At 46.7% G+C, this 14,509-nt stretch overlaps 1 protein-coding gene across 1 annotated transcript in view; it reads right to left on the reverse strand.

Annotated features, from left to right (window-relative positions):
- The window catches only part of LOC146773066 (C-type lectin domain family 18 member A-like), a 195,976-nt gene that overhangs the window by 111,758 nt on the left and 69,709 nt on the right, over positions 1-14,509 (reverse strand). Inside the window, exon 4 of the mRNA XM_085640090.1 lies at positions 697-794. Coding sequence (XP_085496216.1) covers positions 697-794 — 98 coding nt within the window. The remainder of the gene's footprint in view (positions 1-696; positions 795-14,509) is intronic.

Below are 14,509 nucleotides of genomic sequence, written 5' to 3' on the forward strand. Positions count from 1 at the left end.
CCATGCCGCCTCTTCAGTTTTCTCTGCACCAAGAGAAGCAGCCTGAAATGGCAGTTTGCATGGTCTTGGTGAGTGGTCCCTAGGGTGGCACAATTTGTGCTGCAGCCCTAGTGGACCATCTTCAGTACCAATGCCCTAGGTACAAGGGGTATCATTTACTAGGGACTTATAGGGGTTTCTGAATGTGTGCCAATTGTGGTACAAATTTAGGAATGAGATCTGGCAGTGGGAACCTGGTTAGCAGGGACCCAGTGCACTTTCTTTTGAAATCACATTATGCACCAGGCAAAAAGTGGGGGCTAACCATGTCAAAAGAGGCACTTTCCTACAAGCGTGCTCATATGCTGAGCTCATAGTTACAGGCAGAGGCCAGTTTTCTGGACAGCCCGAATGGTGCTGTATTTGGGATACCTTCAAGCAGGGAATGGCTAGACATGCCAGTGATGGTGGGAAAGACCTAGAGATCAAGTGTGAGGAATAATACAATATCTACAGGAAAATAATAAAGGAATCATTCATTTTCCAAGGTTGTGTCTGAAAACAGGATCTTTCTGCAAGCCTAACCCAAAACAATAAATGGCTTGCTGAATGCAGAGAAGGCAAAGCAAGTTTTTCCTCCTCATTTAACAGCACCCCCCTATGGGGCTGGAATCCTAACTCTCTTACAGTCATTACCTGTTGATAGGAGACACTCACCCAGGGGAATACGCGCAGACAAATGCCTCCATCTTCTTCTGGTGGCCTGTGCAAGTGTGCTTCCCACAGCCTAACTTGCCAGAGGTTGCCCACACCAGCTAAGATGCAAAAAAGTAGGACACAAAGAAATTAAAACATAAACTCAAACATTTGTCCTACTCTTTCCAATCAGCGGCTTTCTCACGGGAAGTGGAAATAACAGGCTAGTAGTGTGCACATAAACTAGAGAAATACTTTATGAAAGAATATTTTACGCTTTTATAGAAGAATATTTTATGCTTTCTCCAAACAGTCTCACTGTCCTCGAAGTCCTTCCCTGTAAAAGAAAGACCAGTTCTGGAAAACCTGTAGCGCGCCTCCCAGATGCGCACCAAGGGTTTCTGCCTGGTTTATTAGCAGCGTTTCCAGCACTGATCTCAGGATATCAACATGAAATACCTTTGTCTAAATGGGAATCATTTCCATAGATAGTGGTGACCCAGAGAAATGTACTTGGCTTTGGCCCACGTGGGCACTGTTGAACTGGGACACCCTGTTCTGCGGAGTGATATCAGAGGCAAACATTGTCGTTGCACAGGGAAGTGTATACATGCACGACAAAGTTACTCTCTCCAGTTTCATCAATCCAAATGTTACTAGACAGACTGAATCATCAAAACTGGAGCGTTATTGCGCTCCTCTGCCAGACACACAGCTTAATTTGTGAATGTTCACAAAGAGGCCGAAGACTTGTCCATTTTTAACAGTTTTTATTTCATTTACTCCAAAGTTCTTTTTCTTTCTCTTTCATTACTTTCTCCATTCACGTGTAAGATTGTTATGTTTTCCCAATGTTTCTAAAGCGACATATGTCTATCCAGGCCTTTCTCTGGGGATTGCAGGAATACTCAATTCATCCTTGGCAGTTTATCATGTTATACCCAATGCGTTTCGGGCTTTCATAGCCCTTCTTCAGGGTTAAGGTGAAGGTCTGCCGCGACAATCTATTGGTTCATAATTCATGATGTGAGTTACCACTTTATCGAAGTGACATTACTGTGACACCTTACATGGATTACAAAGTCGTGGGCAATTTTACCATAAGCGGTTTTAGTGCATGCAAAGTTACCGCATGCGATGTTCCCACTTGTGTTAATATCGCATAAGGTAACGCCAGATCTAGAAATAGAGTATTGCGTGCAAGTTGTTTTTCTCAGCATTACAGCTACGTGCATTTAGCATATGGTATACGTTTTTACCAAACTACTCATGATGAGGGACTTTTGTCACCGAAGTAAGGTGTTGTCTCCATATTAGCATATATGTCTTCATTATTATCAGCTGATTTAAGTTAATGAATGTACATGAGAAATAATTTACCCATGTGGGTCTCTTCCTTTCCTTATGATGAAACTCTAGCGTCATCATTTCTTTAACCTGCTGCTTCTAATATACCCTGATTGAGCAGGCGCGAGACCGTGGGTGACAGTGTTATCTTGAAAGAGAGGGAATCAATTGGAAGTTTCTCTCAAATGGAACTGCTAGTATCCTCTGGTAAAACAGCTCAGAATACCAGCCCAAGCAACGAAAGAATACGTGATGTAGAAACAGGGAAGGGATAATGGAGGGAGGGTGGTGGCTTGTTTTCTGGGGCTGGGCCAATATTGAGTGGGACCAGCACTTGGCATAAAGCAGCAGCAGTTGATGAGCTCTGCCTTCTGACGCCCCCTGCTGTAGTTTCACAGAGCCGGGTCACCAGGGACTCTCAGACCCAGCAAAACTGCAGACCAAATTAAGAAAGAATATTTACAGGATTGTACTGCATCCTGCTTGCCTTCATATAGAACATTCGCGGGAGTGATTTGGATGGAAGAGTGTGACTCTGTCATGTGGGCTAGGCACTCTGTTTTGATCAAGTGTATAAGGTCAGAGTTGAGCTCTTATGATGTTATTAATATCACAGAGCCACAAAACTTCCAAAACACCTCAAAAACTTTCTTACGGGGTTGCAGACCAACGGAGTGGGCAGGGGCACAACTTGCCTTAAAAGGTTCCAAGTCGGAGTCGGCATTCCTCCTGAATAGTTTTGTGCCTTCAAAGGGAAGGTCAGAGAAGAATCCAATCATTCTCAGCCATGCATGTCTTAGAACAGTGATGGCTGCCCTATAGTCCTGTCAACCGTCTGAACCAAATCCAGACAAGATTGGATTACCTGCCCATCTCTAAAGAGGTCTTGAAATTGAACCTGGAGTTCCTTGGCGTTAGGTATGAGACTGCCCGCCATATCCCAGAGCATGTGCATTTATCCTTCTAGTGGATACACAGTATTTAAGGACTAGGGTTCCAGCCACAAAGACTTTCTAGGCTCAAACCTCCAGTTTTTTTCGATTCCCTATCCGCCAGGGTCACAGGGAAACTACCGGGAGTCAGTCTAGATGAAAACAAAGCCTGAATAAGAAGGTTTTCGGGTGAGGGTGCTCCAACATAAATGAAGAGTCACCAAGGCAGGTCTACAGCTAAAAGTGATAGACCTACTGACTGCAGAGGCAGAGGATGGCCTGGTCCGTGTTAGTAGTACAGGATTTACAAGAGCCTAATTAAATGGAAGCAGCAGCTTTAAGGTGTAGGCTGAGAGCTGCAGAACCTCTGTGAGGATATTTGATTTACTTTCTATAGTAGATAGCGATACCTCCAGGGGTGTAGCTTGGCTGCAAGCCATTGCAGTTGCAACTTGTTAAGCTCCTGTGTCGGTTCGGCCATTCCTGGCCCCTGTCAGACAAGTGCAACCCAGGGACTGTCCAATGATTGGTTCAAGCTCATATGAGAGGTTTGAGCACTGGAGAAAGTGAGATAAACATTACCACGGAGCCACATCAGGTCACCTGAATGGCACCCGCTAGAGTATGACCAAGGAAAAATGGCACCCAGTGGCCGAGACATGCTCATAGCTTGGCCACAGGTTTCTAACCACTGCTGTGTGCTGTTGTGGATACCGGCACCCAGCAGGACCCAGACTAGGGACGACCCTCCCTCGTCCTAGTGGGACCTCTCTGTCCTCCACCGGCTTCCAGACAACCAGCTCCTATAAGTTGAGGGAGTGGTCTACCCCTTCTTGGCAAGGCCCCAGGCTCCCGTCTACATCCCCCAGAGGGGGGCCTGGAGAGAGGATTACCAACAGCAAAGCCCAGGTGAGTGTGTTAACTGATGGAGGCCAGCGCCCGCCACCCAACATAATACTGTGTTGCCAGAGGTGAGCCCTGGCACGGTCTTAGCTCCGTGAGCAGGCTAACACAGGCCCAATAGAATCCCGGCCTCCCTCTCTCCACAAGGGTGGCCCTGGGCCTTGGTGCCTCCCTTCCTGCTGTGAGCCATTTGGTTCACCTTTCGTGGCAGTTCTTCTAGAGGCTCAGCCCATTAGGTGCTGGTCCTTGGAAGGAGCAGAAGATTTCATGAGCATGCTTGGGCCCGCCAAATGACAGGCGGCCTTGGGCCCAACTCTGGAAATTCTACGTCAGTTGACCATTACTTGCACATAGCCCCTGAAAGCAGTTAAGTGATCGTCCTCACTGCTGACCTTGAAATACCTTGGCCCCTTTTCCCCTACGGCAGGTTAATCTGGGGGTACCACAGCAAATTCTTAGAGAGACCAGTCTGTGTTACCCAGTCATCGCCCGGGGGTACCCAAGGATCATATTCTACCTTCTTTAAGCTGGCACACCCATCACACTGAGTATGCATCTAAGCTGCCTGTAGCATCAGATTTGCTTCCCCTCTACAGTTTGGAGATACTCCTTTCTGCTTCCCCATCTCGGTGTGGCAGGCTGGTGCGCTGCAGCATAATGGGCCAATCCAGAGCTTTGGGGAAACCTTTGCTTTAAGACATTACCGCTGACTGGGCCTCTACACCTGCTTTGATGCCCACGTCTGAGTCCAGCTCACCTAGGAGACTGGAGGCGGAAAACACCGCACAGATGAAGTTTAACAAAATCATTAAGGTAGTAAGGGGCACGCAGCCATCCTTGAAGCCCTGGAGGCAAAGCTGATAGGGTGGTCATCGATGTAGGCCGCCTGTGAGAGTACCAGCGGAAATTATCCAACAAAGTAAGGAACACTGAGTCAGCGCTCTAGGAGCTCTAACCCCAAGCACTGGGTATCCAGAAACTGATGCAGGAGTTGACAGATTAGGCACGCTTCTTGGAAGGGCAAGCAGTGAACATTGAGGGACGAGCCGGGAGGAACAATATTCAAATAGCTGGGTTGCCCTAGGGAGCATAAGGCAATAACCCTACTAACTTTATCTAAAACTGTCTCTCTGACATGGTGGGTCCAAGAGAACTCTCCGCTCAGTTACCAGTTGAGAGAGCCCACCACGTCCCAGCAAGACCTATTTCCAGAATCCAACCTCGTTCTCGTGGTGGCAAGGATCCTCAAATACAGGGACCGCAACATAATAACCCAATGGGCCTAAAGAGAGAGACAATTTGATGTTGACTCAGGAAAGATTTCGATACTCTCTGATTATACGCCAGCCTTGCAGATCCAGCTTCACATAAGTCGAACAGAAGCCTTGGAAATTGGGCTTGAGATATACCCTCTTGTTCCCCACCACGTTGAGAATAGTGGATAACTAACAGTCCCTTTTCTTCACTGACCTGGCTGAGGTCACAGACTCAATTAAACCAGCAAGATGCCATCGCCACAGCAGCAACTCTTCACTATATATCGGCGTCCTGTGTGTCTGGTGATACTGGCACAGGCACTCCACTAATAAAACTGGCTTTGACTCTGGCAGCAAAATTTCCATAGGTCTTCCTGTTATAACATTACAAACTACCAATGAGATCCTATGAATCTCACCTTTCTGAGGTTGGGTCCCCGGCCAGCTAGGCCCTCTCCCATTAACCCCAACCCATCCCAGTAAGGTCTTATCTATTAGGTAGCTCCCCGGGACAATTCCCTTAATGATACTTGCACTCATTTGCCCCTTGGCTAGACCAGCAGGGAATACCCTTTCTGCATTCTTACAATCAGATGTCTCCAGAGCGACCAGCCAAACTACACACCACCAAGATTCTGGGTCACAGCGAGGCTTCCCCTATACTTAGGGAATAGAGTGCGGTGTATGCATCTTGGATACTGTTCTGTTACAATCTCAGTTATTTTAAAATTGGGAGGCGAAGTTGTGACTCCATTAGTGGGGTTCTAGATATACACTTAGACGGATCCCACCCCGCCCCCAACCTAACACTCCAGCCCACTCCACAGTGAGGGACCATAAGGACTGTTTGCTACATTGGTCATTCCGCAATGTTTAGCACCATAATCACCCTACACTTAAGGAATATTTATGTTACTCAGGGATATATGATGTACATGTTCAAATAGATTTGTTTGTTGCCCATCTCAGTCTATTACCAGAAGCACGATTAACAGAATACTTAAGCCGAATGCTTTCGGACCATAATACCTTGCTACTGCATATATCCTGGGGAAGTGGTCACAACCATACACACATGGCATCTTCAACAAGGGAGACTCATAGGCCTTGTTTTTTGTGCCTTGCTGCATGACACACGTTTTACGCCTCGCTGCATAGAACACTTCTTTGAGGAGAAAGAGGGCTCCACCAATACTCATTCCACCATGTGGGGGGCATTCAAAGTGACACTCAGGGGCCACTGTGTTCAGACAGCAGCAAGGATCATTAACTAAGAGTTCACCGCAGTAGACAAACATGACTAACTTGGTAACAAAGTCAGTTGCCAATAATATGTCCCTGACACCCTTACAGGCAGCTAGAGAGGAACATTTCGCCTAGCTCAAATGACAATGTTGATTAGACTATGCTGCCTACTTGGGTCAACAACACACGGAACACGACATGTGTGGCAGACTTCTTGCCAGGTTACCAAACCCTGAAAGATGCTGGGCTCCTTTGACAGGCATTATGGAACATAAATGGCACTCTTCAACAGATCCAGAAAGTCATAAAACAATCTTTCCTGGACTAATACAAGCAATTATATGAACTGAAACAAAACTAGCATTTACCCTCTGAGACCCTGAGCTCCCTGGGGATAGGAGAACCCCATGTTAGTGCTCCCCAACTGGGAGGTCTCCACTTTTAAATATCTTGGAGTCCAGATCTCTCCGACCATCAACAAAGTGATAGATGACAATTCAACAAGGGCAATTCGGTTGCTCAGGTCCTCAGTAACCTTCTGCCACTCCTTACCACAAGTGGCTATAGGTGGAATAGCAATGACTAAGATGGTAGTATTACCCCAGTTACTTTATTAGTATGCTACTTTACCTTTAGTTATACCTACAAACCACTTTAAGGAGCTTTAGGGACTACTGTTGGGCTTGATATGGAATGGTGGTCATCCTAGAGAGACTCGAGCCCCCAGCCCCCTTGAAGTGGCAGACAGAATGTATCCAAATTTCGTTTACAATGCGGACGGGCCACAGGCTCATTACTTGGTTATACCACTCTCTGATGACCTAATTCCCCCTTCTGACCACTTTGAGGAACCGTTGATAGGGATTGGGTCCCTTCCATGGAATACCCTAAGAAGGTCTCGTGCAACACTTGCCTCCAGCAGATTCAGTATTATCAAACACACAGAACCCATATGTTCCTCCACATGGTCAGTAAACTACAACCTAATGGGACCGAGACTTGTCCCTTGATGCCATGCTGAAAATGCAGACTTTTATAAAATAATGTGATCCTGTTCGGTGGTATCTCTGTTTTGGCAGGAGGTCGAGGGCACCTTGAAGATGGTGACAGGTAGGGATGGTTACATTACCCCGAGGCTTGTCTTATAGGCCTTTCTCCACGCCCTACACAGGGCTATGCTGGGGCTAAATTGCTAATTTATTACTGATAGTGGCAAAGTAGATCATCGCTTTGAATTGGAAGTCTGCATAAGGCTTATGAGGTACTCAATGGGAGGCAGCAAAAAAACGCAGCGTTAAACAGAGAAGAAGCTCGGGGACTCCACAAATTCCTGATAGCCGGGCTGTGGAATGAGCTGTGCAAGAAACAACGCAATCTAGGAAAGACTAAACTAACCCCCCACAACACCCCAGTAAGATGGATAATATTGTATACTGAAATTCTTACATATCAAAAATGTATTATGGACGACGTTATCCTAATTACATACCTCTGGGAAGTTGCCAACAGACACATATTTATTTTTTAATGTAGAGGTAACTTTAGAAAACCTGCAACCTATCTTATTATAGAGGGATAGAAGGATGCTCTCAGGCGAAAATGGCCCCTGGCTCAAAAGATTCCAGCTCTGGGGAAGTGTCAATGCAACTAGCCTCAGCCAGGCCTTTAAACTATCGTAATAGCTCTTGAAGATCTTCCTAATCTGAACAGATGATAAACATATCCTACCGAGAGGGGACCTCTCAAGCTTCTTTTTCCTCCAACAAACTTTGTGCCTTCCTTCTGGACTTATGCACAGGGGCCAGTGGTTGAGCCAGTAATGGACTGCTCAGGAGCCAGTGTCAGCACCTACAGCGGTGAGGCTACAATCGAGTCAGCTTTGGCGATAAAACAGGAGGAGAAGGCCACTGCGGAATCGGCGTTGGAACTAATGGTAATGTTGACAGCACCGTCTGGTGAAGCAAAAAGGAGGCAAAAGAAGCCAAGAGAAAACCCATCGATGTGAATCCAAACGGTCCCCCCAGAGGCCCCATGAGTCCCAAATGAAGTCCAGAGTTGATCATAGCATATCAGAAAACCTCAAACATGGCATGGAGGTGTGGCAACAGATCGCAGCCAGTAAATTCAGGTACAGCCGTGAGGCTGGAGCAAAGGACGGCAACACCAGAATCACTGCCGGTGTCGACGTGCCAGATCCTGCGGCAAAAGATCCTCAACCAACTCTAGCTCCTCTGAGGAGCCCAGGAGTGATCTTGCTGATTTACCTCTTGTGCTTGATGATGTGCCTCTTCTTCTATGAGGAGGACCTCGACTATGACGATGCCGGAGAACTGGAATGTGGTTTAGATGTATGCCTGCTTCTGCTTTCTTAGGCCCTGGCCATAAAGAGGTTAGTTTCCCACTCTTTTAAAGCTTTAGGGTACATAGTCTTAGTCTTACACAAGTTACAGGATTTTGCGTTGTGATCTCAACTTAGCAATCACAGGCACATGGTGTGAGGATCAGTAATTGACATCTGCCACTCACAAAGATGACAGGGTTTAAACCTGGACCACTTAGGAGGGGCACAGTTGCCCTTAGTAATGAAAAACATTTGTTGAGAAGAATCGAGCCATAGAACCATGTCAAAAGGTGTGGATAAAACTGAATTGATGTCAGCATAAAGGTGGGGTTGTTTTATGGATACGGGTATGTGACAGGGCCATCACTTCAGATGTCATTTAGACTGGCCACTTCTACCATCAGGGAAGAGCTAGGGGAATACTTTTTCCAGACCAGTCTGGTTCTTGGGGGATAATCAAAAGCTGAGGAATCTGCAGGTAGAAGTATCCATCAGAAGTGGTATGGCATAGACTAGTCAATCGATAAATCAATCTGTTTATTCAGATACAATTCATCCACAACACAGTAATGTCAAATTCATACATTGACAACTTATATCAAAACACTTAACACATCATTTTCTTTTTTTTTTTTAAGCAAATTAAAAACATTTAAATTCAGATGTGTTTTAGCAGTCAAGGATAAATTGCCAAAATGATATGACATACATGTGTATTTTATACATACGTTATCATAACACTCAGACAAGAATAACATCAAGGTTATTAGCCTAATCAAAATCTCAGGTATCTCCTCCTAACTTGCTAAACACAATGAATAAATTTGGCAACTGCAAAAACTCAGGCCTTGTTTGGGGGATGGGATACCATATGACAGATATCCAGTTTGCAATATTACAGGTTATAATGTACTTGTAATGCAGTAGAGATGGCCTATACGCCACGTTTCTGATGGAGTATTCTGGCCACCAAACTCTTAGTCTATCAGTTTTCTGTCAGGAGTGCCCCAGTTGGATTCATCAAAGGAAAGCTTACTCCAAAGGTCTGATGCAGTGCTAGCCGTCAGAGTAAGGGTGTCACACCGCCTGCCCTACTTAGAGCAGACGTTCTGATTGATCTTTTTTACTATCCGTCACTGCCGCACAGCCAAGGGAAAAAAACCCTAGGTGTAGGGAATTATGAATCTTATTTTTTTCAAAAATCTCTAGCTGTATGTGTAAAAGTTTTGAGTTTTTTTATGAGGTGTACAACAGGAATGCAGTTTGGTGGGTCCTGATACACTAGAAATATGTGAAGAGAGGAATATTGGTAATATAGTATGTTCTGTGACATCACTTATGAACACTGGGTTACTAACTTATTTATTGTAAAAATGCAGTATATATTTATGAATTTCATATTATTTACCATATGCTGTGTGTTTTTTTCATTGGTTAGAATTAAACATGTTTATTTTTCTAAATTCTTAACTGATTGTAATCTAGTAATTTGCGTGTTACTGTGTTTTATTTGGGTTTTAACTGAACTGTGTTTTGTATACATGTGCACTTGGAAATGTTTTAAGTGTTGCTTATTTTGCTATTTCATATGCTTTTTATCAGCCCTAAAACAGTCCCTTGGTTCATGGGACGAAACGTGTAAGCTGAGTCTATGTCCTTCTCGTGTTTGACAAGATGAAAATAAAGAACAATTTGTTATTCACATGTACAGTTGTCTGTGGTATCTTGACTAAGAAGTTGGACTCTTGCACAAGATCAATTTGTTTTTCTGAAGTTTTGACTCAGCAAAATTAGACTCTGAAATAATACATAAGGAGTGCTTCTCCCATTTTCTTTGATATATTCTCTTGCAATTGGGGTTTCCTTTGGGACGGTGTGGTACTTTAAAATTTGGGACCGCGTAGGAGGCAGGGCCCTACCCCGCCTATTCCGGTATCAGCGAACCGCGAATGGCCAATGCAGTATGTACAAGTGCTTTGCATAACTATTTATCGATAAATGCACTTTGCATACAATATTACACATTGACTTTGTGGGTTCCATCTTGGAGCGGTGGCCATCTTATGGTTGCCCTCACATAGGCTACACATTAAAGACAAGTACAGGCCTTGAGAATACATGTGCCGTCCATTGACTTCTCTGTGACCTGTGCGACTTGGCTCCACCGCCCCAGGTCAGTCCGGTCCCACGAGCTGCCCGTCCTATGGCCACCTGTGATTAGCATCAGGGTTTGACACACCATAAAGCCTTTTCATCCCACACAAGCCTCCGGCTAATCTCTTTCACACCTGACTCTTCCTGCTTTATGGCTTGTTTTACAAACAGGAGGTGCCCGTGTTTATTGGGGTCTGCTGATATCTGATGTGGGATCTGAGCATCGCTGGGTAAATAATTGTGGGCTGGCCGAACTGGAATGTGGGATGGTCATCATGACTCTGCCTTTTCGTTTGTAATGAATACATATGAATGACCATATCGTAAAACGAGGAATGTGTGCCTGAAGCATGATATTTTGTATATAAGGAGAAGCCCGTTTTTGTAAGGAGAAGCAGTCTCCTGAGAACATACATTGTGTTGTACTTCTCGGATACCTGTAATTGGTCTGCAGCCAATAAAGACGATCTTTGACTTCACCTAGAAGACTCTGTGTTTCTGTGGGTCTGAAACAGGAAGAACTCGAAGTCCTAGGGTGTGTTCTCCTGCACCTCTGGGTTTTAAAAACCCAGTACTTCAGTTGGCGCCCAACGTGGGGCGATTTCAGCGGTACTGGTCCAAGCCAGAGGTTCGTGAGGAGCTTCGTGTGGAAATTCTGGAGGAAGGCCGCCACTTCATCGACCCCTGCATGTCGACGTGGTCCGAAAGTCTTTTCTGCGAGGTTCTCCGCGTCCCGACGGCTACGAAGGACTGCTGCCCTGATTTTTTTTTTTTTTTTTTTTTTTTTTTTTTAAAACCTTTATTGACATTGCAAATAAAGACAAGTATGGGCCTACAACCCTCGGGGCCGGCCGCTAAGCAGTGAAAGTAACAGCAAGCAGATTCGAGTCACATGCAGCACCTCGGGAAGCAGATTCTCCATGCTAGTATTCTCTTATCCACTGAACAGCCCAAGAGGGAAACCAGGATATAAAAGGTTTTCATTTTACAGTAAAGGATAGTAGGATCAGGTGCCAATCAAGTTCTCAGCAGCGAAAAATGGCAGGCAGAATAGTGAACGTCAACAATAAATAGCAATCTATCAAGTCAATGGCGCTGAAACAGGAGGTTCAGGATGTGGAGGGATATCACGAGCCGTTTGCGCCTGCAGTCTCCTGCCCTAGGACCCATAAAACCCCACGGAAATGGGGCACAAATGAAAAACAATGATTGGCCACGAAGGAAACCTACCGCACTGACCCCAGAAAAGAAAGACAAGAAGAATAAGAGAAGAAAAAGAAGGCCATAGAAACAAAGTAAAGGACTATAGAAGCCCCTCCCTCAACCCCCCACCCTGCACCTCTGCAGATGACTACGGCCCCCCCCCCCGCAGCGTGCCTGTCGCCCCAGAACCAGACCCGAAATATAGAAGAAACAGAGAAAAAGGGGAAAGAGAGGAAACCCCCCCTAACAGAAAAGGGGAGAGAGTAATAATAAACTGGAGGAAGGCCTTCAACCATGCCCCCGGCTTCTCCCTCCCGCACAATATCTTCCTCCCCAACGCAAACAGTAAACAGCAAAAGTTCGGCCATATCTAAGAGAAATGGGGAGCATTATTCACCGACTACACTATTAGTTACATCGTGAAAGCACACAACCCCCAAGCCCGCCCGCCTATTAAATGACAACCTCTGAAGGATCAGCCTTATCCTTGGCCACTCTTTGCGAATCCACCAATGCAGACCCATCGACCCATTATAATGTCCAAGGTTACAAGGAAGAGGAGCGTCCAAAGAAGACCAGGAAGGGACACACACATGTGGGGAGGACGTTTCGGAACACCAACACAGTCATCGTCATGGAAGATCACCTTTCCCAGTACTGCCCCAGGGCCTGCGCCACACACGAGGTCCAGGAAGGAGGAATCAGCCAGAGCAGGCGACCATTGCGTGAAGATTGCCTGGATCGCCGGAGGCCGCGCGTGGGACAAAGTCACCACCTTCCGCTCAAGTCCAAAACCTCCGGAACAGACCGACCCCACAGCCTGCCGACCACACGCTGCCACAGTGTCCAAAGTTTCCATCTGTCCCTTATTCACAGAGGCGGTCACGGTACTTTCCTCCTGTGGAAGGTGAGACAGAGCCTTATGTACCTGGGGACAGGCCGACCGCAATTGTTCCGACGCTGACGCAATACCATCAAGCTTCCTCCCCAAAACCCGGGCGCCGTGAACCAGGGTGGAATGAAGGGCTCCGAGAGCATCGAGAAGGTCACCGTACCCCAGCACGGCCCCCCGCGCTCGCTCCGCTACGCTCCTCTGCGCCACACACTCCCAATCTTGCTGCGACCCAGTGTACAGGATGATAGAGTCCATCCTATCAAGATGGCCGCAGGGCAGGGCCACCCCAGATGGGGACCGGGTCTCAGGCACAAGCGCATCAAGTTCCATGTCACTGGAAACAAGGGTCCGGAGGCAGGCAAAAAGTGTATCCAGTGTGTGGTCACAGGTGACAGTCGTTCTCCCCCTGGGCCAGTGTCTGCGAAAACCGGGAGCAGCCCGCGCAAATCGGGACGAGCCACAGGCCGCGTCCGATCAGTTCACTGGCGAGGGTCCAGGCGATCGGCGATAACCCCTGGAATCGTCACCCCGGGTATGCACCCGTCACGCTATTCTCGGTGATAGGAGCGACCACAGCGAGATTCAGGCCCATATTCGCGCCGCTTCGGTATTCCGACTCCACCCGGTCACCAATGGCCGCTGTTGTTGAACTGCCGCCCGGCCATGTTGTCCACCCGAGATCCCGGCTCCAGGGCCGCACAGGCCGCAAACTTCAAATGAACATTTCTCGGGCGGTACCGCCGCTAGAAGCTTCAGGATCACACGATCGGTTGCCGCTCTCAATCACCAACACGGGCACGTAGCGCAGGCTGAGGATCTCATGCAGGATATCTGTGCGGGATGCAGAGATTCACGGAGCCGGGAGCCTACGCTGCCATCCCGATCGCCATCTTGGCTCCTCCCCCGACTGCTGCCCTGATTAATCGCCCTGTTTTGGACCCTTGACGATTTGGTAGAGCGAAACAATCGAGAGAGTCTTCTGGTGACACCATCGATCATCGATACCTCAGTTAAGTATAAGTGGAGCGTCTCCCAGTTTGTTTGGTATCCTTCGGGAATTTGGTATCCTTTGGGATCGCTTTGATTTGGAACTTGCAAGTGCCAAAGCCAGAGGACTCGTGTATTCACGAGACTATCGTATTCGATAATCCTTTGAAGTTTGAAACTAGACTAGTGAGCGAAGATGCCTGGTTCTAGTATATTTGGTAATTGGTTTTGTTTGGGTTGTAGAAAGGATTGCCGATTGGAGGATTCATGTCCGGTTCCTCCAATTGGAACTCCAACTTATGAGCTTTATGTAAAACATGGCGTGGGCCCCATTGCATATAATGAAGTATGGATCCGATACACCAGAAAGGACGGTGTTTTAAAATGGCCCCAAAATGGTAGTTTCGATACAGATATCTTAGATAATTTGGAAGTTAAATTATTTAGAAAGAAAGCCCGGCCGGCGATGTTTGATTCTTTCCGCCTATGGCGAAAGGAAGCCAAACAGAAGGAAATTAAGCTAGCAAAAAGGAATGAGAGAGAAAAAGGTATGTCAATGATGCAAGCAGCT

The sequence above is a fragment of the Triturus cristatus genome, chromosome 12, assembly GCF_964204655.1.
Source record: "Triturus cristatus chromosome 12, aTriCri1.1, whole genome shotgun sequence".
Lineage (NCBI taxonomy): Eukaryota > Metazoa > Chordata > Amphibia > Caudata > Salamandridae > Triturus > Triturus cristatus.